The sequence below is a fragment of the Mytilus edulis genome, chromosome 5 (assembly GCF_963676685.1).
Source record: "Mytilus edulis chromosome 5, xbMytEdul2.2, whole genome shotgun sequence".
In the NCBI taxonomy this organism is placed as follows: Eukaryota; Metazoa; Mollusca; class Bivalvia; order Mytilida; family Mytilidae; genus Mytilus; species Mytilus edulis.
The window spans coordinates 12,036,341-12,062,483 of record NC_092348.1 but is presented as its reverse complement, the minus strand read 5'-3'; the positions used below and the strand labels follow the sequence as shown (position 1 = coordinate 12,062,483).

Sequence of the window (26,143 nt, the reverse complement as noted above, 5' to 3'; positions counted from 1 at the left end):
ATGTATATACCTGTGGTTTTTTTTAATGAAAATAACATAAATGATTCATGTCGTTTAAAACATCTTTCTAATTTATTAAGATGTCAGCTGTATGTCTGAAAGCTGTGAAATATATAAATGGGGGATGATTTTCTTATAAAATATATGTAGTATGGGTAGGCATTTCGAATAAATAAATATATGAATTGGGCATAGTATTTAATTAAACAATAGCTGGACTTTACCTCTTAACATGCGTACAAAAAACTGACTCCATTTTCATACTACGAAGCACTTCGTTCATTTAAGGAAAGCTTACTCTAGTGTCGTTATTGGATCCAGCTTTTATGCTTTTACTATCATGGTTTGTAGATGATGGATGATCTGTATTGACTTGGGTTGTAGAGTAAGTTAGTGTATTATGAATATTCTCCAAATTACATGTCTACTACAAATAATACAGCGTAAATAATATATATATAGCTGAAGGACGCCTCCGGATGCGGGAATTTCTCGCTACATTGAAGACCTGTTGGTGACCCTCTGCTGTTGTTTTCTATTTGGGCGGGTTGTTGTCTCTTTGACACATTCCCCATTTCCATTCTCAATTTTATTCCCCAAATATTTTCATAGATCTTTTTAAACATGTATAACTTTAATATTTACTCCACATGATCAAATCAATAAATGAAATCAATAAATCAATGTGTCTCGCTGATGTTGTCATTTCATGACTAACAAAAAAATGCTTAAAAAAAACCTTTTACCAGCAGTCACGAGGCCACAATCAAAAGACGTATATCTCGTTACCTGTAAATACCTTATATGAAAAAATATGATTTAAATCAAAAACCTCTATACCTTTGTAATTTGGTTTGTGAGAATAAAGATATATGCAAAACCAACCTGTAGAGTTTAAAGACCCGACAAGGTCATTGACCTTTAAATGTGATTAGATTAACCGACAATGTAATTGACCTGTTCAGACGTTTGTCGAACACTTTATCTTGACCTGACCTTACCTAATACGTTGTTGTAATGTTTACCCTTTCGTGATGACCTTAGATGTGTCTTACATCCATACCAAAATATTATAAACAAATTATCTCTACCACTTTGGGGAAAACACCATATTTCATTGCATAAAAAATATATTTATCACAGTATTTCCTGGCATGTCACTGTCAATAATTATTAGTTTAATTTACATTACTATTGTCGAATCAAGCCCTATAAAGTGTATCAATCATACTGACAAAGAGTGGCTATTAGGCCGATTGATTTAATTTGGCATGCAAAAAGATTCCTACATTCCTTTTAGTTATTATTATGCATCATTCATAAAAGCAAATGCAAGATTCGTGTTGCTCAACAGTTATATTTTAAGGACCATATCGTCTATTCATTTGTTCTATTGCTAATGATTATTATCTTTCTTTCTTAAATTAACCTTAATTTTAGCTGTACGTTTCTTATTGCTGTACGTTTATAGTTGACGATTTTGAGTTGACTAATCGTTTCTCTCACTTGTTGAAGTATTCCATATTAAGTGATTCGAAATTCATACCCCACATTATGATTCTTTTTCCTCAAAAGTACTTCGTCTCACATTGAAAAGTTTTGCATGTGAACGATGATCACATATTAAAAGCATTTGTTTAGTTTCATCAAACGATATCCCATTTGGCATAAAATCATCTTTACCCAGTGGCAAATATTTGATTTTCTTGCCATCGGCAGATATTATCATTATCTTATAATCACTCTCGTAATTCACTAAAATCACATTCCCATTATTATCTACTGCTAGCGGAGGCGAGGTGCATTCACCTATAATCTCGCTATCACTGAATGACCATAGCTCTTTTCCGGTATTGTCATAGCAATACAGCGTGTCATTTAAAGTGGACGCGTAGTATATCTTATTTTGGTGGGCGGTTAAATGATGAACGCTAGGTGTGTTGCCTTTTTTCGCGACGTCTTCTTTGCGATTTGATGTAACATTTACATTAAGCGGAATGCTGCTTGTTATTTTTCCATCAAGTGTTACTTCTTGAATAGCAGACCCGTCGTCCACGATATAAAGTTTGCCATTACTGTAGGATACTCCCATACTCCAGTCGGTAACACACCCTGTTATAGTAGACTCGGTCTCACGGGTAACTGTATTTATAATGTCAATATTACTAAATGGTTTCCCATACGAAATAGCTAACTTTTCATTGTCCACTGCTGTAATGTAATGTGGCGGTTTGGGGAGTCTTATTTCATGACTAAATGCCCCTGAACTTTTATGGATAACCAAACGTTTATTTATCCTGTCTGCAAACACCATATCTTTGCTTTTTAGGAGTACACAATCCATTATATAACTGTACCCCTTATTAGGAATAGGAATTTCTATTTTCTTTTCAAATTCCAACCGAATAGCGTCGAAATCAGCTTTCGCCTTGTAAGAAGGTTTCCGTGCAAGGTTGTTGTTCCATACTGGTTCTTTGGTAACCAGGAACCTACCGAAGTCTTGGGCGTTTTCTAATATCGATTTCAGAGTTGGATTATATTCAATTCGAACATTATTTTTCTGCATAAATAATACTTTATCGTTTTGTGAAGAAATCGTCTTTTCAAGTGTATCTGTTGCAGTTACCAATTCTGCTGTATTTTCTGATTTCAATTTGGACTGGTCTTTAGCTAGTCGTTGAATTCTGTCTGTTTGTGACTGTATTTCTGTTTCTTGCTCTAACATTTCATTCGTGCACAAATTGTATTCATATCTTATTTCATTCAAGAGCTGTTCTTGTAAATGATTTAAGTGTTCATCTAATTTTCTTCTAAAATCTCTTACTTGTTTAACGACGTTGAGATTTTGATCTTTTAAGTCACTAACTGATTTTCTGAGCTTTAGCACTTGATTTTTCGCACTATTGATAACCATAGATATCTTGTTCTCGCGTTGATATACTTGAGGCGTTATTTCAACATCAGCTTCTACGCTCTTTGTAACAACGAATTTCGATCTTTTTGACATCTTTTGGTTTTGTTATTCCGACAGGCTTATTTTAGTAATTCAAGAACGGAAGAATTAACTTACAGTACTATAATTTGTTTAGCTATATTGGAGTTTTACAAACTAATGGAGCGTCCGAGTGTCGTTGCTTGTCGTCGTGTTTCAAATTCACACTTTGCTGTAACTATATAGTCCCCCGTTATAAAACCTGAAACAAAAAGTAAATACCATGTACATGTATGCAGATATTAGAAATTGTTTGCTTTTTATTATGATTAAGATTTTAACACAATGCTGTGTGTTGTACCCCTATTGTTGACTTTTTTTTTACCTTTTATGTCTGTTTGTTTTCTTCACACATCGTTGTCAATAAAATAGAATTTGATGCGACTGGCATACAAGTGAGAGGTTAAACTAGCTATAAAACTAGGTTTATCCACCATTGTCTACTTCAGAAAATGCTTGTACCAAGTCAGGAATGTGGCATGCAGTTGTTGTCCATTTGTTTGTTGTGTTTAACTTTTGATTTTGTCATTTGATAAGGGACTTTCCTGAATTTGCCTCGGATTTCAATATTTTGATTATTTTACTGTTTGCAGTATTATAAAGGTTAACATTTGTACTTGCGTTTCAACAATTTTACATTTATAGTTGCACGTCTCAAGCTGCAGACATGTCGGGTACAATGCATGGCCCTCATGACAAGAATGACCGCATTAAAAAAAAAGGAAAACAAATATTAAGAAAATGGCTAACGAAAAGAACTCGAAAAAACTTAAGATTAAAAAATACATTTTGTTTCATATCGAAAAGTTAATCATAACTGAGAGAACGCACTCAGAAAAGGTTCATGTTTTTTTTGCAATTTATTGTTATAGCAAAATTGAAACGCACCAAACAGCAGAGTTCTAACATCTTGTTTAATTTATTTTAAAATTAAACGCCACTTTCTGCACCGTTTGCAATATCATGGCGGTCTATAGATATTGGTGGACTGACCAGAGCGAGCCACCGACCTTTGGCAATCGTTTTAATGTTTTATATACGGCTATTTTTTCATATTACAGAATGATGTAACTATATATATGTTGTTCTAAACAAGTTCTCTAAAAAGGAAAAAAAATCAGAGACTCGTAGATGGTAAATTATGAAATTAATAATAACATAATATACACACTATTACACTGCGAGAAAATAGAGACGGAAAACAATATCAGACAAATATAAACCTGTTTCATCCTGAATCAAACTTAACACGGGCAAACTCTTGTAAGACAAGTAAGGCCAAAATTTAGGAGAGAGGTATTGCATAACAAGTGAAACTGCGAGCTACTGCTCACTGATGATACCCCCGCCGCAAGTGGATAATATTAATAGTGTAAAAAATATGCAAGTGTTCGGTAAACAGGAAGTTGTCGAGTGATGAACTGAAAACGCATCACACAGTAAAGCTGACTTATATAAATCCTGAAACCAAATTTCAGAAATCCTTGTATTGTAGTTCCTGAGAAAAATGTGACGAAAATTTTCAACTTGGCTATCATGTGTAAAATCATACAAGTGTTCGGTAAACAGGAAGTTGTCGAGTGATGAATCTGAAAACGCATCACACGGTGAAGCTGACTTATATAAATCCTGAAACCAAATTTCAGAAATCCTTGTATTGTAGTTCCTGAGAAAAATGTGACGAAAATTTTCAATTTGGCTATCATGTGTAAAATCATACAAGTGTTCGGTAAACAGGAAGTTGTCAAGTGATGAATCTGAAAACGCATCACACGGTATGGCTGACATATATAAATGTTGATACCAAATAACAGAAAGGGTGGATGTGTAGTTCCTGAGAAAAATGTGACGAAAGTTTTGTGGGACGGACTGACTGAAGGACGGACTGATGGACGGACGTAAAAATATGCAAGTGTTCGGTAAACAGGAAGTTGTCGAGTGATGAATCTGAAAACGCATCACATAGTAAAGCTGACTTATATAAATCTGAAACCAAATTTCAGAAATCCTTGTATTGTAGTTCCTGAGAAAAATGTGACGAAAATTTTCAACTTGGCTATCATGTGTAAAATGATACAAGTGTTCGGTAAACAGGAAGTTGTCGAGTGATGAATCTGAAAACGCATCACACGGTAAAGCTGACTTATATAAATCCTGAAACCAAATTTCAGAAATCCTTGTATTGTAGTTCCTGAGAAAAATGTGACGAAAATTTTCAATTTGGCTATCATGTGTAAAATCATACAAGTGTTCGGTAAACAGGAAGTTGTCAAGTGATGAATCTGAAAACGCATCACACGGTATGGCTGACATATATAAATGTTGATACCAAATTACAGAAAGGGTGGATGTGTAGTTCCTGAGAAAAATGTGACGAAAGTTTTGTGGGACGGACTGACTGACGGACGGACTGATGGACGGACGGACTGACAGACAGAGGTAAAACAGTATACCCCCCCTTTTTTAAAGCGGGGGTATAAAAATGTAAATAAAATAAATATAAAGATACGTTACATTTGGTCGTACAACTCAGCTTCAAACGCCGGCGAGTGAAAATTTGATTAATATACATCATTTTCTGTTTAACTTTAATATTTATGTTCTATATATTTCTAAAGTTCAGTAATGTGTAATAATTAAAGCTAAATATGGCGACGTCTTAATGTCTTGCATATGAAAACTTTAACATAACAAAAAGTGAAAAAAAAAATCATGCTATTGTCAAATGAATGCAGGAAAATAAGACAATATAGAACAAAGTCACATTCAAAAAATCAAAATTCAATTTAAGCATAACTTTCTCTGATAAAAGGACTCATTTTATAAAAAAAATCTAAATTTATTTATATAAACCAGGTTCTATACATAAAGCTATAGATGCAGAGTTGTCTCATTGGCACTCGTACCACATCTTCTTTTTAAAAAGATAGACATTAGAGTTTTTTTTGCGCACGAAAACAATGGTTAAACCCACCACATGTTTGTCCGTAGAAAGCTTTTAGGACAAATTGATGTTCGCGGCTGTTAATCTTGGTTGAGGTTTATATATCTGTTTTTTCATCTATTTATTTCATAAACATGTTTAATCCCGCCGCAATTTTGCGCCTGTTCCAAGTCAGGAGCCTCTGGCCTTCGTTAGTCTTGTGTGATTTTCAATTTTAGTTTCTTGTGTATAATTCGGAGTTTAGTATGCCGTTCTTGTCACTGAACTAGTATATATATTTTAAAGGGGTCAGCTGAAGGACGCCTCCGGGTGCGGGAGTTTCTCGCTACATTGAAGACCCATTGATGGCATTCGGCTGTTGTCTGTTCTATGGTCGGGTTATTGTCGCTTTGACACATTCCCATTTCCTTTCTCAATTTTATTCATATACGAGTCTGATGTTGGTGGTGTTTAGAGAACGATTTTGTATTTAAATCGTAAAGATATGTCCTATTTATCTTCCTAATTCAAAAATTTAACTTATGTAGAAAAAAACTACACCAAAAGACAAAAAGATTTGTAAGGGTTCTGCGGAACCCAGTGTCTCGCCTACTTTTGCTGTTAATCGCAGACTCAACAGAAATGAGGGAAAACATCAATAAAATGTCCCTCTCGGTACTGTCTTTTGATTGAAAGAAGCTTCCAAGTTTGGTAAAAAATCCAGGATAGTTTATGAATCTTATAAATGTTTTATAAACTTTAACTGCAGACTGTATGTAATGTTAACTGGAAGAAAAGCTAAGTCCATTTATAAGTAAAATACGGAAAAAGTGAATTTTTTTTTTACAAAATTTACTTCTGAATAATATCTTATGATCATAAACAAGCTTCTGTCCAAGTTTGGTACAAATCAAGGATAGTTTATGAAAGTTATTAAAATTTTAAAAACTTTAACCACAGAGTGAATGTAATGTTTCCTCGCAGAAAAACTAAGTCCATTTATAAGTAAAATACGGAAAAAATTGAATTTTATTTTTACAATATTTACTTCTGGATACTTTCTTATGATCATAAACAAGCTTCTGCCTAAGTTTGGTAGAAATTCAGTATAGTTTAAGAAAGTTATTAAAATTTCAAAAACTTTAACCACAGAGTGAATATTTGTGGACGCCGCCGCCGACGACGACGACGACGACGACGCCGACAACGACGGAATGTAGGATCGCTTAGTCTCGCTTTTTCGACTAAAGTCGAGGGCTCGACAAAAATGAGGTATCGTAGATTAAATAAATATGAAAAATATACATATTATTTGATTGTGTAGGATGCCAAACCATGCTCTTTAGAACATTCGTTTTTTTGGGGGAAGTTTTTTGCCAAATACTCCACGAAGTTTAGTTTGTTGCCTACATTATTTAATGGAAGAATCAAAGAAACAACATTCAACAAATGAAATGTTTACTAAATGTAAACACAATAATGATATTTATCAAGTCAATACGTATAAACAATTAAGACTAGTCAGGCATCCTGATCAGTTTGACAAACACTAATTTTGATCATTGAGAAGCTTAATATTCCCTTATCAACACAACGTAATTAAAACGTTTAGCTGATTTTTCAGAGTTATCTCCCTGTAATGTTAGGTACCACCTTAAACTTCCGCATTTTGCTGTTTAAACATGATCAGTCATATCTAACGCCACATGATGAATCGATGGATTAGTAAAAGGTAGACTTTTGCTGATTTTACCAGTTACTAACCCATCGATTTATCAATTGGTGTCAGATGTGATCTTATTGATCATAATTGGAATTGTATCTGTATTTGTTCCGGTCTTACTCATGCATTGAATTGGATATGAAACTTTATAAGCATGTCTTTAGCATACCAATAATATATGATCAATCTGAAAAAAAGCATCCTGCCTTCCACTTCCCCTGCCACCCAGAATATATACTGTGACTGTCGTCCCCTAAACATGTCGTTCTTTGAACGTTGTTTATTTTTATTTGAATCAGATTCTACTTATCTTTAACAGGTCGGGACCACTACCTTATATGGAAATGCATAAATTAGCATACTTATGTTCTCGCACATGTAATTGTTTATTTACATGTGACGCAATTTATTCTTACCTAGGTTTTTGACCAATCCACTAAATGAGTCACAATGCATGATGGACTACTACGTGTTTACAATCAACCAAGAACGCGTGTTATTTACTGAAATACAACACATTTTTTCGTGCAATGCGGGATTCACAATTTCGCTTAGTTTTTCATTTTGTGTATCCTCATTTATAATTCGTGATATAAGGTATTACTTCCATGCTCAGATTAACGAAGAGTTGTTTCTATGCGAAGAAAAAAGGGTTTGAATTACCCGATATATAGCCATTAACATGTTTGATGATGGCACAGATATTTCATGTATTTGTCCACCACACAGCAACGAAACAACAACGAAAAACACAATTACCCACGAGACAAACTTACAAGTGTAAAGTAAGCCGTCGATAACAGTCGGTGCTGATATTCACGAGTACATCAATTTTCGTATAGATAATTAAAGGCAAATGTGTGATCCTTGAATTTTTGTGTTCGTAAAAAGGCGAAGAAATATTTACATACATGACAGTGTAAACAAAATCTATAAGACTTAGTATTTATTTTTGTCACACTTCAATATATTGGACTTCCAAACTGTTCCCTTTGTATTGAAGGTAGTGAAGTCAGCAACTGTAGTTTCATTTTGTTCGTTTTCTAACGGGCTCTGACATTTGCCAAACTGAATAAAATCATTACAGCTGATTTCTTATACCTGCAAAGTAAAACTTTGGTTGACTTGCTTGCTTTGTTTGTAAAGTTGTTTATACAAGCTTTGAAAATAAGATTGACATCTTTAAATAATATATATATAGGCATAGTTTAACTTGTATATTTTATATTTTGCACAATATACAATCAAAGCAAGCAAGCTAACCAAAGTTTTGCTCTACATGCATTAGGAAATAAGCTGTAATGATGTTATCCATATGTATGTGCGACAAGGTGGAAAATTTGATATGTTTTGTGAAAATTGCAGCGTTTGATCTATAATAAAAAAAGAAGATGTGGTATGATTGCCAATGAGACAGCTGTCCACAAGAGACCAAAATGACACAGAAATTAACATTTATAGATCACTGTGCGGCCTTCAACAATGAGCAAAGCCCATACCGCATAGTCAGCTATACAAGACCCCGATATGACAATGTAAAACAATTAATTATAAAAAAAATTAACGAAAAACAAATATGTAACAAATAAACAAACGACAACCACTGAAATACAGGCTCCTATACAATATATTTTTTGTTATGGAATAGATTTCTTCTCCTTTTATATATTTAATTGGGCGGTTTTTTTTTTGGTTTTTTTGTTTTTTTATTTTTTTACACAAGTAATGTTTGGGTCATTTATAGCTTACTTTTCAGCATTGAACCTTTGACTGCTTACTTTACTAAATTATGTCTTTGTTGAAAAGATGTCTCATCTTCTTATTGATATATACAAAGTACGTTTTAGAAAGAAAAAAAATAGGTAATATGGCACCCACTATGATCCAGAGACTTTTAATATTGGAGATATTTTATACTAGTATATGTCAACAGGACAGCAGCCGAACGATAAAAAAATCTCTGAGGTATATTTTGTGATAAAATTAGCAACAAACGGATATTATCGATGGATGAAACTATAAAAAAAAATGTATTGAGCTATATACCGTACCCGCTCAGTGGCGGATCCAGGGGGGCGGGGGTTCCGGGGAATGGACCCCCTTTTTTTGGGCGATCAGTGCATTTGGATGGGGACATGTAGTTGGAACCCACTCCCCTTTTGTCCAGTGTTAGGACCCCCCCCCTTTTTAAAATGACTGGATCCGCCCCTGTCGCTTTCATAACACTTATTTTTAGCATACTGAATATTATGATGTTCTTACTTTTAGTTCAGGTCCTGATAAAAAAAATTTACACATTCAGTACAGAAAGAAGAGTTTCAATGATAGTATTCGTGTTTTTCTAGGCAGAAATGATTTTGGAATGACATTATACCGGTTTAAAAGAGCTCAAATGATTTTCTTATTTGACAGTGGTCACTTCATTGGATATTTCACTGTTTCATGTCGTGAATTTAATGCAGGTTCAATTCATAACAATGCACAAAACCGGTTCAACTACTATTGCAAGGCAAAAAAAAAAGTCGAATCGTGAAGCCAGTAAACAATATTTTTTTTAATTTGAGCATGCAAATTGAAGATTACGTTATATATTTTACATTAAATATATTTGCAGAATAAAAACATTGGTAATTAGAGTCCCAGAAAATATATTAGTTGACTGTTTTCCCACTAATTCCACGTGTTTTAAGTAGTAGTTTACTCGTAGTAGCCCACAATGCATTGTAGTTCATTGAGTCGATTGGTCAGTTTTTCAAGGCCATATTGGCCTTGTGTTTTGGAAATTACTATGCAAATATATTCTGACGTCAGAAAATCTAGAGTTCTCGACCTGTTTAAGTAGAAGTTTATCTTTAAGTATAAGTTTAACTGATTTTGAAAACAAACCATATGTTGATTGTTTATTTTAGTGCATATGTGTTAAAAACATACAGTTAACTGTTGAGACAACTCCTTCTTATACTATTTCTATTTTGTCTATTGCAATTGTGTGATAAAAAAAATCAATGTACTGATTATGCCTGTATTTCATGGGTCAACTATTTGAAATAAAATATATCTTATCTATACTTATTGCTAGACAAAATAATCACAGATCTTTAGTTCTTCTTATCAAGTGGATTATTCTTAGCTTTATGTAATGATCAGACTTGAGCTTAGTCTAATCTCATTGGAAAGTCACTTGATTGTTGTAAAAGTATTATTTATAAGTAGTGTTATATGTTGGTTAAGTACATGTACTTGTGGTGAGATTTAACAATTGTGTATATAACAAAGATTTGGATACATCCGCGTACGTGTTAACTGTTTTTAATTGTTATGTGGTTTCTAAAAAGATAATTTACATTAAGTTTGCAGTTTTTAAAAATTTTGACTCCTTCATTTGTTTATTTTTTTTAAGATACAAAAATGAACAAATAGCAAATAAATTGAAGACTTAAATCGTACTTCGTTGAAATTATGCATTATGAATATTGACTTTCAAAACCATCTGTAGAATAATTAATATATTTTAAATACACATTCGAAAGCATGACAAACAGACGAACAGATTTCAATTGCCTAATTAAACGTGGTACAAAAACGATATCCATTATTTAAAAGTCTCAGTGTTTGAACAATCAACATTCATATTATATTAACAAACAGATGGCGAATGATGACGCAACATTCCTAGTTAATGGTGCTTTTAACATGTTTTTATGTACATGTATGAGTATCAATGCTAATTTATTGTTAGTGTTTTTATTGCCTCCTTATAAATACCTCCTCTTGCTTTTTGTCATAGTTCGATGTTTTTTTCAACTTATTTTTGCTTTTTTTAGATTTTTAAAATGAAGTACTTGCTGAAATTAATCATTATTAGTGATAGAGTAAACATACAACAGAGTTTTCCTTCGAGAAATTCAAAAATTAAAATAAAAAAGATTTAACTTTTGTGATAGTGTCTGTTGCGTACTGTCTAGAAATCAAAACATCTTTCTTGCTTTTTCTCTCTTCAAGACATTTTTGGTAAAAATAAAATGTTTTTTTTTTTAAATGAAAAGAGATTGTTTATGATTTAAATATGAATTTATATCTTAGCTTGAATTTATATCTTAGCTTATAATCTATAATAATTACATGCATCAAACTTCTGATTTTTTTTAATATAATTTAATGTCGTCCAGTATATTTCTTTATCATGTTTATGTCACATGAACAATTCATATTTTCTAATCAAATGAACGAATACTTTATATCCAACTTTTTTTCTTTAATTTGCATCCCCGTTCTGTAAACAAGTTGAGCTATAATTGACGTTAAACGTCTTAAACACTCTTTTATATGAATTGTTTGACTTTTGTTTTAGGTTGCACAAGTATTCATTTCGACTTAACAATGAATAAATACTTAAAAGACTGCATAAGAAGGCGGCCATTTCATCTTCTGTAATGGAATGATGGATGGGGGCAAAAGGGGGGGGGGGGTGAAACTTTATCTGGTAAAATTGATCATGCTGCAACACAAAATGCAGGAAACAAATGTGCATATGTAAAATTTCTTCTACTCATCCCCAAGAATATCAAATGGGTGCCTCTAAAAGATCTTCAAAACTGGAAACAATAAAAAAAAAAATCATATCTGTCAGCACAATTTCCAACAAGATGACTGAACACAAGTACAGAAAGACCTTGACATTTTCACAAAATTCGGTTGCCACTTTAAACAGCCGTTCATACTTGTTTTGATACATAAAAAAATAATATTTTCCTTGTGTAAATGTATGCTTTTTAAGTTGTCATTTATCTATTAAAGTGGAAAAGGAATCTTGTATTTCAGGTAATATTGTGCTTAATGACGCATAGGAGTACAGATATAGCATGTACATCATGTCATACCATGTACAAAATGTATTCATTTTTAGTTTTTTACAGTCTGTTAACTTTTCTGTCAGCGGATTTAAATTATGCAGATTGCTTGATAATGTCGTGGCAATTTTTTGACCTTGTATTACTTTATTTGACCTAGTTCCATCTACATGTATCTTAATATAAAAAAGGCAAAGAAAAATTAACAATATTTGAATTATAAGATAATCTAATAAAAGAAAAAGAAAGAATGAATGAATGAATGAATGGAGAAGGGGTTCTATGGTATACTCCTTTTATTACCTACATCCATATACCCTAACATTTTTATCCTCTACATCCATACCCAACATTTTTATTCTCTACATCCATACCCCCATATTTTTATCCTCTATACCCACATTGGAAAAAGCGTGTCATCCCCATCAAAAAAAGAAAAAAATATTCAGCATTTCATTGGAATAATACATCCGAAAACACAATTTTAATAAAATGTAAGTATATTTTGCATCTAAAGTCTCTTCTACTACTACATAAAGATGCGTTATGGTTTACATGTTTACCAATCCCACTTTCATTTTGTATATAAATTCTATATTTCATTTATAATCGATTTATCTAATTTTAAATTGCACTTTAGAACTTTTAACCACGTTGTGCATTAAAACATATGACTTACCGTTTAAAATCATGAAAATCTAAGCCAAAAGAACGTGTTGAACGATATAGATATACTGTGTAATGTCAATAGAAATAAATTAACTATAAATATCTTCCTTGACCTATTTTTAACCAGTTCAGTGCAGTTGAATCTTGCGCATAATATCCTTCCACAGACAGTTGTCAGTCCAGTGTCCTAGGCGACAGTAATGCCAAATGATATTGAAGATGATACAAATGTATAACAACCGATATAAAAGCACACTATTTGAGTTACGTCACTAAACATACACTGTGGGTCGTCATGATCTGTAGATACTACCACTAGACAGGACATTTACCTTAGGGTTTAACATTTCACACTTGACCGACTTTCTATGTAAACAAGGTTGTTGTATGTTGGTACTTTTCCATCTTTGGTGTTAATAATGCGGTACATGTATATACATATTTATGTCTGTGTGTGTTAGTCCTATAACATATGACTTCGCATTCTTATTCAATTTTTAACGTTTTTATACTGATATTTTCATTTTTTATTTTTTTGAATCGGGTGGCACATTCAGATTGATAGTAAAAAAATATCGGAATAAATAGAAATAGTAAATAATGCCCCCGAGGTCATATGTTTTTTTGGGAAAAAAATTGGTTGCTCATATAGGGAATCACTGAAGCGTGACTGGAGCGGGCCGCCTCTTAGGTCAGTCAGTGGGCCCCACTAATGAAAATTTCTGGATCCGCCACTGTGTTATAGGACTATGTGTGTGTACGTGTGCTATTTACAGTTATCGAAAATATATGTATTGATAAACAATAACAGTGTAAAGATAAATGATTGTGAAACAACAACAGCAGCAATTGTACATGCCCCATTAATCATTTTGTCGATATTTTATATAGAAAGCATTTTACATCAGGTTAATAACACAGTGGTTATCAAACAGTATGCGCATAATTTTAGGTGATTTATGCATGTTTTAAAGGTTTTGATTAATTTAGGCGAATACATAAATGTCTGCATGCATAGATGGGGTCTTTTTGGGGGTTCTGATGCCGGATACCGCTTACTGTTTTGTCAGATTCCCGTATCCCGCTTACACTATGACTATGTAAGTAAGCAATTTTCCTTTTTTTGGGGGGTAATTTCCCGTGTCCCGCTACACTTTATTTCTTGTTTTCACGGCGCAATTATTTGACATTCACGTGTCGCACTTGCAAAGGGGGGCGAGTATGTAATTTCTCACAAAATAACAAATTCGTAGCCTTAATTGGAGACATTAACGGACGAACGGCCAACTACGATGATTTTTTTTCCTTTCAAAAGAAATTCATGGAAACAATGCGTCGAATTTTGTAGAAAACGACGTTCTGACGCTTGACTCATTTAATATATACCACGAAAAAGTCTTAGAAATAGTTTTAGATTTTAACTGTTTTTGATACATATAGTGATATATATTTTTCGAGCTTAGAAAGGAGGAACGGATTGGAGAACAATACTCCCTGTCCACTCCTACATACAGATATTAAAACAATCTCGTCTCGCTAACGACAAGTGTGAGATTTCTATTCAATATCTTGTTTTTTCTTCTTTTTTGCACTTGAATAACTCAAATCTAATGTCAATGATCTGATAGAGAAACAAGCAAAGATCGCGTGCACTAATAATAGATCACAAAGATTTATTTAGAATAACGACATTGGTAAAGTTCCATGAGGACCATGAGGTCATGCAGGCCATTGTAAATTCCAATGGCATTGATATTGTTCTACTCCCTATCTAATAATATGAAAGAATTACCAAATCATAAAAATCTGAAGGAAATAACATTGTTGCTATTATAGAACAATTAACTGTAATACATACATACAGACATCGAAAAGATGAAATATGTGATTTTTCCCGTACCAGAAACGGCACCAAACACTAACGAAATTAACACACAAAGACTTTCTTATTTTTTGTGTAGCAAAATAACTCGAGCTTGCTAGGATCGATTTACTTAATTTTCACATTGTAGTTTGGGAAAGCATTGATCAAATATTTTGAAAATTTCAATTAGTTGTTCGTAAGTTTTGGGCAAAAACCTAATTTTGGTTATCATATTCAGTTTTATTTTTATCATATATAGTTCCTCAACCTTTTCGGTTTATATACATTCTTGGCATTAAAATATTCGACTTCGATTGTTCCTGATGAAGATAAATCTAGAAAGTGGCTTCGGACGCACGTTTATAAAGTTTCGTAGGCTTTGGTCAATTAACTTCAAATTATATGGGGTTTGCTCATTGTTGAAGGCCATATGGTGACCTATAGTCGTCAATTTCTGTGTAATTTGGTCCTTTGTGAAGAGTTGTCTCATTGGCAATCATACCACATCTTGTTTTTAGCTCACCGGGGCACAAAGGGCCCCATGTGAGCTTATGCCATCATTTGGCGTCCGTCATCGTCCGTCGTCTGTCGTCGTAAACTATTTAAAAAACCTTCTCCTCTGAAACTACTGGGCTAAATACCTTCAAACTTAAAATAAATGTTCCTTAGGGTATCTAGTTTATAAATTGTATCCGAATTTAAATTGTGCAACTGACGCAGCGGTTTGTCGTATCTGAGATTAATGTTGAAATTCAATTGCTAATTATATATTGGTGCATAACATAATGACATTAGTACTCGTTTTTTATATACATTGCACAATCTTATACGCTGAAGGGAGTCAGAAAAATACTATCGTAATTTTAAATTGTTTTTAGACTAGAAATGGTTGGAATGTCAAAGTACAAATATAGATAAAACATTAAGATGTACTGAAAAGGGTCAAAATAGTACGTAATGTCGTATAATAATCGGGGTCAATAAGTAACGTTTCTGCAGTTCCATTTAAAACTCGTCTAGACTGGTCTTTAATTTAACATTCATTGGTCTACTTAATTGCAGTTCGCCCCTCCTTTGACTTAAATGTAATACCTACTATAAAATATTGTTTAAATGATAAACTATTAAAAAATTGAAACTTCCAAATTACCTGCATTATTGTAATTGATGTAATTTGTACAAAAGACTATTTTTTAACGTGCTAATTTGAATTTATACGCTAACATTACTCAATTTTCAAATGTTATATTGGTTTTTTTTTGTAGTAAAATGTAGACATTTATTTACATCCCAGCTCCTTTGTTCTAACAGGGGTGATCTGAGCCGGATCACCCCTACCAGATCACCCCAGTTTAAGTTTCTTTGTTATGCATGATTTCCTATGTTCTGTAACATTTTGGCGGGAATGTCAAATCCAGTATAAAACTTATAATTAATACGGAGAAGACTATCTATCAAAATTCACGTAGAAAAAATCCAGTGTACATGCTGGGATTCGAACTCAAGACCTTTAGCATATCAAGCCACGACACATACCACTTCACCAGGCCGACTGGGTACGAACTATCAGAAATTTAACATACTTAAAGGAAGCAAGATATTTTTTTAACTGGGACGAGTTGGCAGACCTTTACTCAATGGGGTTTAAACCCTTTTCGTTAAATAAATAAGTTGTCAGACTGATTGCCCAATTTGATTTTACACTTTTTTAAAGTTGGGCGAGTCGGTTTCAAGAGTGGGGCGATTTTGTTTTAAGTGGAGATATAGTGTGGGCCGATTAGCCAGTGGGGCGAGTTGACATTGTTTGATATCTACTCATCGTGTTAGGGGGTCATAAAGGGTATACATCATATATTAATATATAAAGTATATTATAATGGTTGTGTGGCGTTCTAAACTAGATTTTATGAATTGTAAATGGTTTTTCGTTTAATCTAAAACAGCTGGGATGTAAAATAGTTATCCCATTCGGACTTGGTGTGTCAGTGTATTACTAAGATCACCCTCTGGCCTCCGGCCATCGGGATGATCTTACACTGACACACCGCGTCCTTATGGGATAACTATTAAAGATTATCGTTGAACATCTAAACGAGATTGATTTTCTCGCTTGACCTGGGACGGCGAAAGCGAGAAAGGCAATAGAGTTGAGATGACCAATGATATACTGATTATCGCTATTTTACCTAGTATGACGACTTTGTCAATTTCATGTCAATTTCGTTAGCAACGCCAAGTGCCTGCTTAGTTACTAGCGAGTAGCATGATATGAAAAATTATCGCAAAAAAAGATCAAAGGAAAATGCACAAAATAGCGATGAAAACCGTTATTTGTTGTCTATATTGGGGAAACATTGATAATTAATTGTGTTATTGTCTGCTTTAAAACCATTTAATTTGATTTTGATACAAACTTCGGATCACAGTTTGAAAAATATATTTTAAATAAAAAATGAAATTAAAAAATCTGCAAGTTTAATACGGGACTTGATCTCTACTGTCGGTTATGTTATTTAGAACCCAAGTATCATTGAAATGTACAACTCTTGGCTACAATAGTTATGATAAATAAAAATAAACTTTCCAACAAGTACAAGTTAAACACTCCCCACAAGGTCATGTATTATTATCCAAAAAAGTATTCCACTAGTTAATAGACGTGTGACGAAATGGCATATAGAATGACAAAAAAATACTTTAAATGTTGGGTTCGTACCAATACACAAATTGATTTAAAGATTTAGATTACCTGTATATCAATAGAGTCTGGTTTTAAAACTGCATTGAACCGGTTTATTTTTTATTTGACTTTTGGCGTTTTTACTATTTTGATATGAGCGTCACTGATACGTCTTATGTAGACAAAACGCGCGTCTGGCGTACTTAATTATAATCCTAGTACTTTTGATAACTATCAACACAATGGCTTAATTGGTTGACAGTTTTTATTGGCGTTGGTAACTTGAGAAAACCGTGGGCCTTCGACAAACAAACTGATTATCCTTCATTTGAGGATTTGAATTCAGTCTTGACAGACTATTGATACAGTTATTCAAATATTAAGACAACGTAGCTTTCGAGGCCCTCAAAGTACTGGATTGGATTGGTGAAAATGTTGGATAGTGTTAACCAGTGGTTTAACTTTTTATTCACTTGTTAACATTAAACCAATGGATTATTTTTATTGCTCAAAATGTATCCAATGGATAATACGTGCTATAATAGTTATCAAAGGTATATTGTACCTAGCTTATAATTTAATACGTCAAGACGCGCATATAACATGTTGTAATATAGATTCAGAGACGACCACAGAATGTCTGCTCAATTTATCTTGCGGGGTGTGTGTTTTTCAATTGTCTAGGTTTACTTAAGAATTGTCCAAGTATGCAATTGCATGTGCTTCAAACTTCCACTGTTTCTTGGGTTGGGTTGTTGGTTAGTTCAAATAACCTGTCATATTTATTTTTTTGTAATTTGCATTATTATAAATTAGGCCATTAGTTTCTCAATTGAATAATTGTCAATTTTTTCACGTCGGGGCCGTTATGGCCGACTATATATCTCCTAATTTTTTTAATTGACTTGATTGAGAAATCAAAAGAATTGCGAATTAGTAGTTTATACTGAGTATATATTGAGTTATATATTTGGACGCGCGTCTGGCGTACTAAATTATAATCCTGGTACCTTTGATAACTATTATACAAGTTTTTAGCGTTTTGCATACTTGGTTTACATGTAGCTTAAAGAACATGTTTTTAACTGCAGATAATCGGTGATTCTCAGATAGAAAAAATGTCAGATACAAGGAAATCATAGTATATTCCTAACACGAAATTACAATGTGCCCATACCTTTGATATTGATGACTTCCAAATATTTTTTAAAAAGTTATGGAAGTTAGTAGCACAAAAAGCATTATCGAAAACAAATATGACAAAACCATCACGAGGTTGTCATTGACACGGCGCAGGGGCAGATCTAGCCATTTGTAAAAGAGTTCCCAATCCAGTATAAATGCATTGATTGTCCCAAAACAAGTAGGGGGGCCGTCACTGCGGCGGCTTTTCATAACTCTGCCATCAGGCATTTTGAAAATTTATTACTATCAATATTGTATTTTATTTTCCTACGTTGGTTGACTGTTACTTTTATGGAAAAGACTTTGGCAAATAGTATATCTATTTTTCACGTATTATTCGTTCTATATGAATTAATGAAATAATCATTGAATTGAGTATTCCCCTTTTCAGGTTCAGCGTTTTGAAAATTGACACATTTTGTCCTTTTCCCTATCATGGCATGTTTTACTGTTGTTGAATTCGCATGGCCATTAGAGAATGGACATCAGGGGAAGCTTTTACAAAATAAACACATTCTTTTTTGTAGTTTCCTAAGAGCACTTTCGTTCTTTTGGTCGGTATATTGCAAAAAGATTTGGAATCGTTAAACATTGACACACAACTGTTGTCTTTAACTTTGAAATATATAACTCAATATCTAAGTGAAATCTAAGGCTTTTTTACCTGAGGAATAGATTATCTTAGCTGTATTTGGCTAAACTTTTTGGGAATTTTGGTCCTCAATGCTCTTCAACTATGTACTTTATTTGGCCATTTTGATTTGTTTTGGATTTGAGCGTCACTGAGGAGTCTTATGTAGACGAAACGCGCGTTGACTTTAACACAAAATTTAATCCTACTATCTATGATGTGTTTATCTGTAAAGTTGAGTTATCACCCTTCTATTGCAGGTTTGATTATCAGTATCAGAATTTAGAAACACGAAGGATAAAGTATTGAAATCAATCCTGTTCCAACTACAGATACATTATAAAAGACGTTTATATGCAGAAAAGGAGGTATATGATGAGTTTTAAGCAGCTCTTCTATGAAAATTATACTGTTGTTAGTTTAACATTCTAGAGATGTGTGAAACCCTTGTGTTCTGTTAAACGTTAGTTTTTGAAATAATGAATCCATCTCCAAAATGTGTAACAGCAATCGAAATGTAATGAAACATTAAAAAAAAATGTTCAAGTATTGATGGCAGTGGCAGATCCAGGTGTAACTTATAAGCGTCAAAGTTGCATTTTTTTCTACCTGCACTGTTCGGTAGAATATATTAAAAAATCGCGATTACGCTCCCATGCTAATATCCTAGATCTGCCCATGTTTTGTAAGTTGTTTCTTGACATACTAGAAAATACCCGCGAAATATACTTTGGTTCATAATTTTTTGAAGATATATAGTTTTGATGTAAGGCGATAATAAGATCTTAAATCTTTTTGAAGCGGGTCACATATGAAATACAACCACTCAATATGACACCAAAAAGAATAGTCTTCCCGACAGAAACTATTGGCGTTTGTGATCTAATCATATTGTTATACCCTGGATGCATTGCATTGATCAAATAAATATGTAAACAGAAGAATAATGGATGTTGTAACACTCGCCATGCTCATAATTCAAATCCAGTATGTTCAATAGAGACTTGTGTGAGAATTAAGGTATTAATCAGCCGTATGTACTGAAAAACCAACATACTATTGCCTTACCATGTGACGTTTGTGTTGAGGTCGTTGCAAGTAATCATCTACCCTTCAGGGTCTACTTTTTTGCTGAGCAGCCCATAATACTTGCAGACAATGCGGAACTGATGACAGCACGTACATTTTTGATAATTTACCCCACAGAAAATATTTTTTGCCCCCCCCCCTCTTTACATTAAATCCTTGATCTAATGCCATGCTCATAATTTAAATCCAATATGTTCAATAGAGACTTGTGTGAGATTAAGGTATTAATCAGCCGTATGTACTGAAAAACCAATATACCATTGCCTTACGATGTGACGTTTGTGTTGAGGTCGTTGCAAGTAATCATCTACCCTTGAGGGTCTACTTTTTTGTTGAGCAGCTCATAATACTTGCAGACAATGCGGAACTGATGACAGCACGTACATTTTTGATAATTTACCCCGCAGAAAAATATTTTTTGCCCCCCCCCCCCCTTTTACATTAAATCCTGGATCCGCACCTGATTTCTGGTGTGTCCGTGAGTAGACTGAAAGTTATCCCCCACCTTATCATGTTGAATTGGTGTGGTACCAAGGAAGGAAACACTTTTTACGTGTAAATTTTGTTTGTTAAATTGCCGAGAGCGTGTATCACAAAGTAAATCAAATGTTTCAGTTCTTGGTCAATATTTACCGTATCTGCTACGAAAAAAATGTTGCATGGGGCCAACGTGCAAAGACGAACATAATGACGATACGTAAATTTTAGAGCCGAACGGCGTGAAGGACGGTCGATCTGAACTGGCTTTTTTTTCGATTTAACCCCAAATATCCCCCGAAAAGATCTTGAAACAAACGCATGATAAACTACACTGATCATTATCCCTTTGTGGAATAAAACAATGTACGTGGATTTTATGTGAAAGAAGAAAACGCGGCACCCAATTTCAACTCTATTCATTTTGTAAAATAGAGTTTTAGCTGTTGTTAAAATGCAAGGACAATAGAAATAATCAGACATATCAAACAATAAAAAGACCACATTGTTTACCAACTGTTGACTTCTCTAAAGGAGAAGAACGAACAGCGATCGCGTAATACAATTAGCAACGAAGGATTCCAGATGATTTGGTACAGTCACAAAATGTAAGTCACAATAGTTAGTTTCTGCTCTTCATGGTATGGTCGGTTTTATGCTAACCAGTATAGTGATTATTTAAACTCTTTCGAATTGAATTTGGATGAACAGTTTACAAATAAGATGAACAAGTCTTCAATATTTTAAAAAACATATTAATTATTAAGCTAAACATCTGGTTGACAGTTCTATCTCCCAATTGATACGATATTCCCGTGCTTGCATTTCCTATCATGATTTTCTTGATAAAGGGTTACTGCTCACAAGGAAGCTATTAAACCAAGAGTTCCAAATGGTGAAGTTGAAATCATCCCTTCGTAAATTTTACGGACGCCATCACGAGTTGGTTGACCGTCACAAATGATATCGGATATGTTCCTTACGTCGTAACTACAATCCCCTTCCCTTTCATGAATGTGACCTACCGAATAAGACTATTTACCGGATTTGTAATCACATAAACAACACGACGGGTGCCACATGTGGAACAGGATCTGCTTACCCTTCCGGAGCACCTGAGATCACCCCTAGTTTTTGGAGGGGTTCGTGTTGTTTATTCTTAAGTTTTCTATGTTGTGTCATGTGTACTATTGTTTTTCTGTTTGTCTTTTTCATTTTTAGCCATGGCGTTGTCAGTTTGTTTTAGATTTATGAGTTTGACTGTCCCTTTGGTATCTTTCGTCCCTTTTCTATTGTGACAAACGGGAAAAGTAAAAAAGTAAAAAAACCAAAACCAACTCAACTCAAAATGGATTCGATAATGTGATGTTTACATCAATTTACTCGTTTTTCATAGTTTCATATTCATGCGTAGACAGAACTTGCAAATGTATGATCGATTATAGTTTTTATGAACTGTTCAACCTTTCATAATAATTTCCTGTCAATTAAGGGAATGAATAATTGTTTTTGGATCACTGAACAATTTAATCAAAATAATAGCTCCTCAACTTTGATTTGAAAATATCGCAATTAATAAAAACGCTTTAATATTGTCATAAAGCTGAACGATGTAATAATAGACCACTATTAAAAGAATTAAAAATAGTCGGACATAGTCCTATGCTTTAATATTTATCATGTCTCTGCAATGTTGTTATATGATAAGATGCAATACGTAAATGTTTTACATTTTGATAGTGCTCGTTAAACAGCAATTCAAATGCAAATTAAAATAAAAAAAATAATCCATAACGGGCGGATTTGATTACTATGAATTTAATCCAGTGTGAACATATGTATCTGTTCCGGACCATATGAGTATTTGGACCATACGCTTATAATCATTTGGTATTAACGGCCGGACCATGCGAATATGAAGACCATTAGTTTTTTTTTTTGCAAGAACACACGGCCCATTCTGTGAACGCAAAATCGCCATATCTTGTCGACTTTTCGTCCGTAAGTGGACCTTTAATTTCTTAGTGTTAACATTTTTATTTCAGAAACAACATTCTTCTTCTTATTTGTACTTATTTTCATTTAATTAATTTGTTCTTGTTCCTATTGATACGATTTTACTATGAGTGTTATATCGTAAGAATAGAAACAAGAGCACATTATTCAAGTTTATTTCTTTAGTAAAAATAATGAAATTCTAATAATTTATACACAAAAATAATTAGAAAAAGAAGAAAAGAGGATTCGATGACCAATATTCCTCTGATTTATACAACCGACTTCTTATTAGACAGTTCATTGTGATATTTATTGAAGCTATTTTCCAAGATCACCATAATGCGTACCGTAAGCTGAAATCGATTATGACAATGAACATTTCTTTTTATTGGGATTCTTACTTGTAACGAAAATTTGCCTTGTTTCATTAATCATATTCTTCAATAGTTTCAATAGGATTGAATAAGTCAAAATTTCGTTTTTAGAAACTCTTAATTTAAGAGAAACCTTATCAACGTTCATCATGTTCATCATCCGGACCATATGCGTATGGTCGGACCATTTGAGTTTATACACATATGGTCCGGAACATGTCCGTATATGACTATATATTTTGGACTGTCGCGGCCTTTAATTGCTAACTATATGATATAGCTTTTGTTAATTACTGACTGACGAACGGTGACCTCCATTACATATAGATATATTTATCTCATTAGCATTTATACATTTCCTAATTTTTATATACATGATAAAAAGATTGTACTTACATTCTGGTATTCACAGCAACCAGGTGCTCAATTATAGTACGATATCCGTATAAAGCGTTTGTAATATACAGAGAGCTTGGTAGCAGATTATGCTTTGAAAATGTGTAATCTTGAATTGATAAAGTAAAGTATAATTTATGTCTTTGTAGCTTTGGAGATATGAATTTTGCTTGAAAGAAGATTAGTCAACGTTATTAAAATCATTTATTCACGCATTTGTCATACTCATGCACTAAAAAAAAATGAAAAGTCTTGCAAACTTGTCATATGCTTTGTAGGTGACCAGCTGGAATTGATTATGTTTGCTCCTCTACAATGTACATTTTATACAAGTGGCAGTCCAACGAGTTAGGTAAACTATGTCAACCGTATGACTTATTTATTCAATCAACAGAAGTCTTTTTCAGCCATTGTTGTGTCAGCTCTTCAATGAATGAATATGTGTACTTTCATGAACTGACAAAATTGTGCCATCTCCCTGACCAAAATTAAATTAGAACTAGCTCAAGACTTGTGTATTATGATATTTTTTGGCATATTTTGATTTTTTCAATAAAAACAGAGACACTAAATTAATTTTAGTTCAAATAAAATTTAAACGACGGAGTGACTGTAAATCATAACATCTGTTTAAGGATGTTTGCTCCTCTATTTTTTTGGATTTATTAAGCAAAAAAGTAAATGTTTTCGTAACTGAGAGTCTCAATTTAGAATTAAAAAAACGTTGATTTTCATACTGTACTTTGTAACTCTGAAATGTTATCGAGTGTAATTATATACTCGGTGTGATGATGCGTAAAACTTACAAATAAAACATTGTATTCAAAATAATATTTTATATATATATATTTTCGTACTTCAGTAATCCCGAATTCAATTGAGTGTTAACTTTGTAAGTCTGATGCAATCATTGAATTTATGATCGTCGTGATGATGCATAGTACTGTCATACAGAAGTCTATAACGCTTCGATTAAGAAAACAACCGTGATATGCTTTGTATTATTTGGACTCATCTATGTGAAAGTAGCACCCTTTAGTTATTCAAAAGAAGTATTTCTTTCTCTCTTTTGGTTCTCCAGGTTTATATCTTTTGCTTATTCATCTTGTTACCGATGATATCGATTCAGGAGGTTTACATATGACTTGCACCTGCGGTACATTTGATTTGCGACCAAGAAAAAATTAAAATGTTTTAAAAGAATTGTATTAGAAAGGACTTTGATCGTATATACTATAACAGATCTTTGAAATACTGAAAATCAAAATCTATTTATATTTCTAACATATGAATGTTGAAATCTGAAAAAAGAAGAAATTTGTGATTTTGTTTTATTTTTTAAACCTTCATTTTTTTATTTGGATTGAGAGTTGTCTCATTGACATTCGTACCACATTTTCTTATATATACATATATACATACCGTTTGACAAATGACAGTTCTGCCTTTGTTGCTGTTGTTGAGATTTTAAAAAAAATATCGTGCTTCTGGTACATGGTCAATACACTTAACATAATAGTTTATGTTACTATATATATTATTAACTCAATTTATATTTCTAAATGAGTAGTTGTGTTGTTTAATTAAAAACTTACGTTAATGATTATACCCATGTTGGGTCCTATACTGGAAATTAGATTTAATTTATCTTATTTAGATTATGACAAGATGTATCATTTTTGAGTGATGATAATTGGATTATAAGATTATTATTCCTGCATTGTTCGCTTGACCTTGAGTGTACATTTGCATATTCGATCACCTAAGCTATATTATTCATATTGTGACTAAAAAAGCGTGGTTTGTTTCAAAAAGAATGATCAAGTTAAACTTCAGCCACTACTGCAAAACTAACGAAATCACAGGAAAAAAACATTTCCCAGACGCCGAAAAGAAATTAAACCTGATCAAGTTTACATTTTTCGTTTATTTACTGTCATAAAATTTGTTAAAACATTGCGAGATACTATCCTCATGCATAGATAACATTAGTCAAAATTTGCGTACCTCTTAAGAATTGATTTGTCTTTCATTGTCTGTAACTTCATGATAGGTTTGGTATTCCAATTATTTCGATTCGAGTGCCACTGGTGAGTCTTTGTTGACGAAATGTACGTATGGTGTACTTAACACAATTGTGTATATAAGAACACTTAGTGATATCATTTCAACAACTTTACGATAATATAGGTCTGCGATGAAACAAATAATCTTTACAGACTTGATTCCCGGATGACCTCGTTATCAGTGGAATATTTAGTCGATTGCGTTATTTAATGTGTGTCTTGTTCT

At 33.1% G+C, this 26,143-nt stretch overlaps 1 protein-coding gene across 2 annotated transcripts; it reads right to left on the bottom strand.

Moving 5' to 3' along the window:
• Positions 1–615: 615 nt before the first annotated feature.
• LOC139522959 (uncharacterized) lies at positions 616–13,508 on the bottom strand. Of its 2 annotated transcripts, none has more exons than XM_071316637.1 (2): positions 13,168–13,508; positions 616–3,194 (listed from the first exon to the last, which is right to left on the bottom strand). In XM_071316637.1, exon 2 carries the CDS (start codon positions 3,005–3,007, stop codon positions 1,553–1,555), a length of 1,455 nt encoding a protein of 484 aa, XP_071172738.1. In that variant the 5' UTR covers positions 3,008–3,194; positions 13,168–13,508; the 3' UTR covers positions 616–1,552. The 2 variants fall into 2 exon arrangements, with proteins under 2 accessions (XP_071172738.1, XP_071172739.1); XM_071316638.1 differs by lacking the exon at positions 13,168–13,508 and adding an exon at positions 3,614–3,771.
• Between the last annotated feature and the right edge of the window lie 12,635 nt (positions 13,509–26,143).

Coding starts and splice junctions, on each gene's coding strand:
- LOC139522959 (XM_071316637.1), bottom strand. CDS start 3,007: ATGTCAAAAAGATCGAAATTCGTTGTTACAAAGAGCGTAGAAGCTGAT.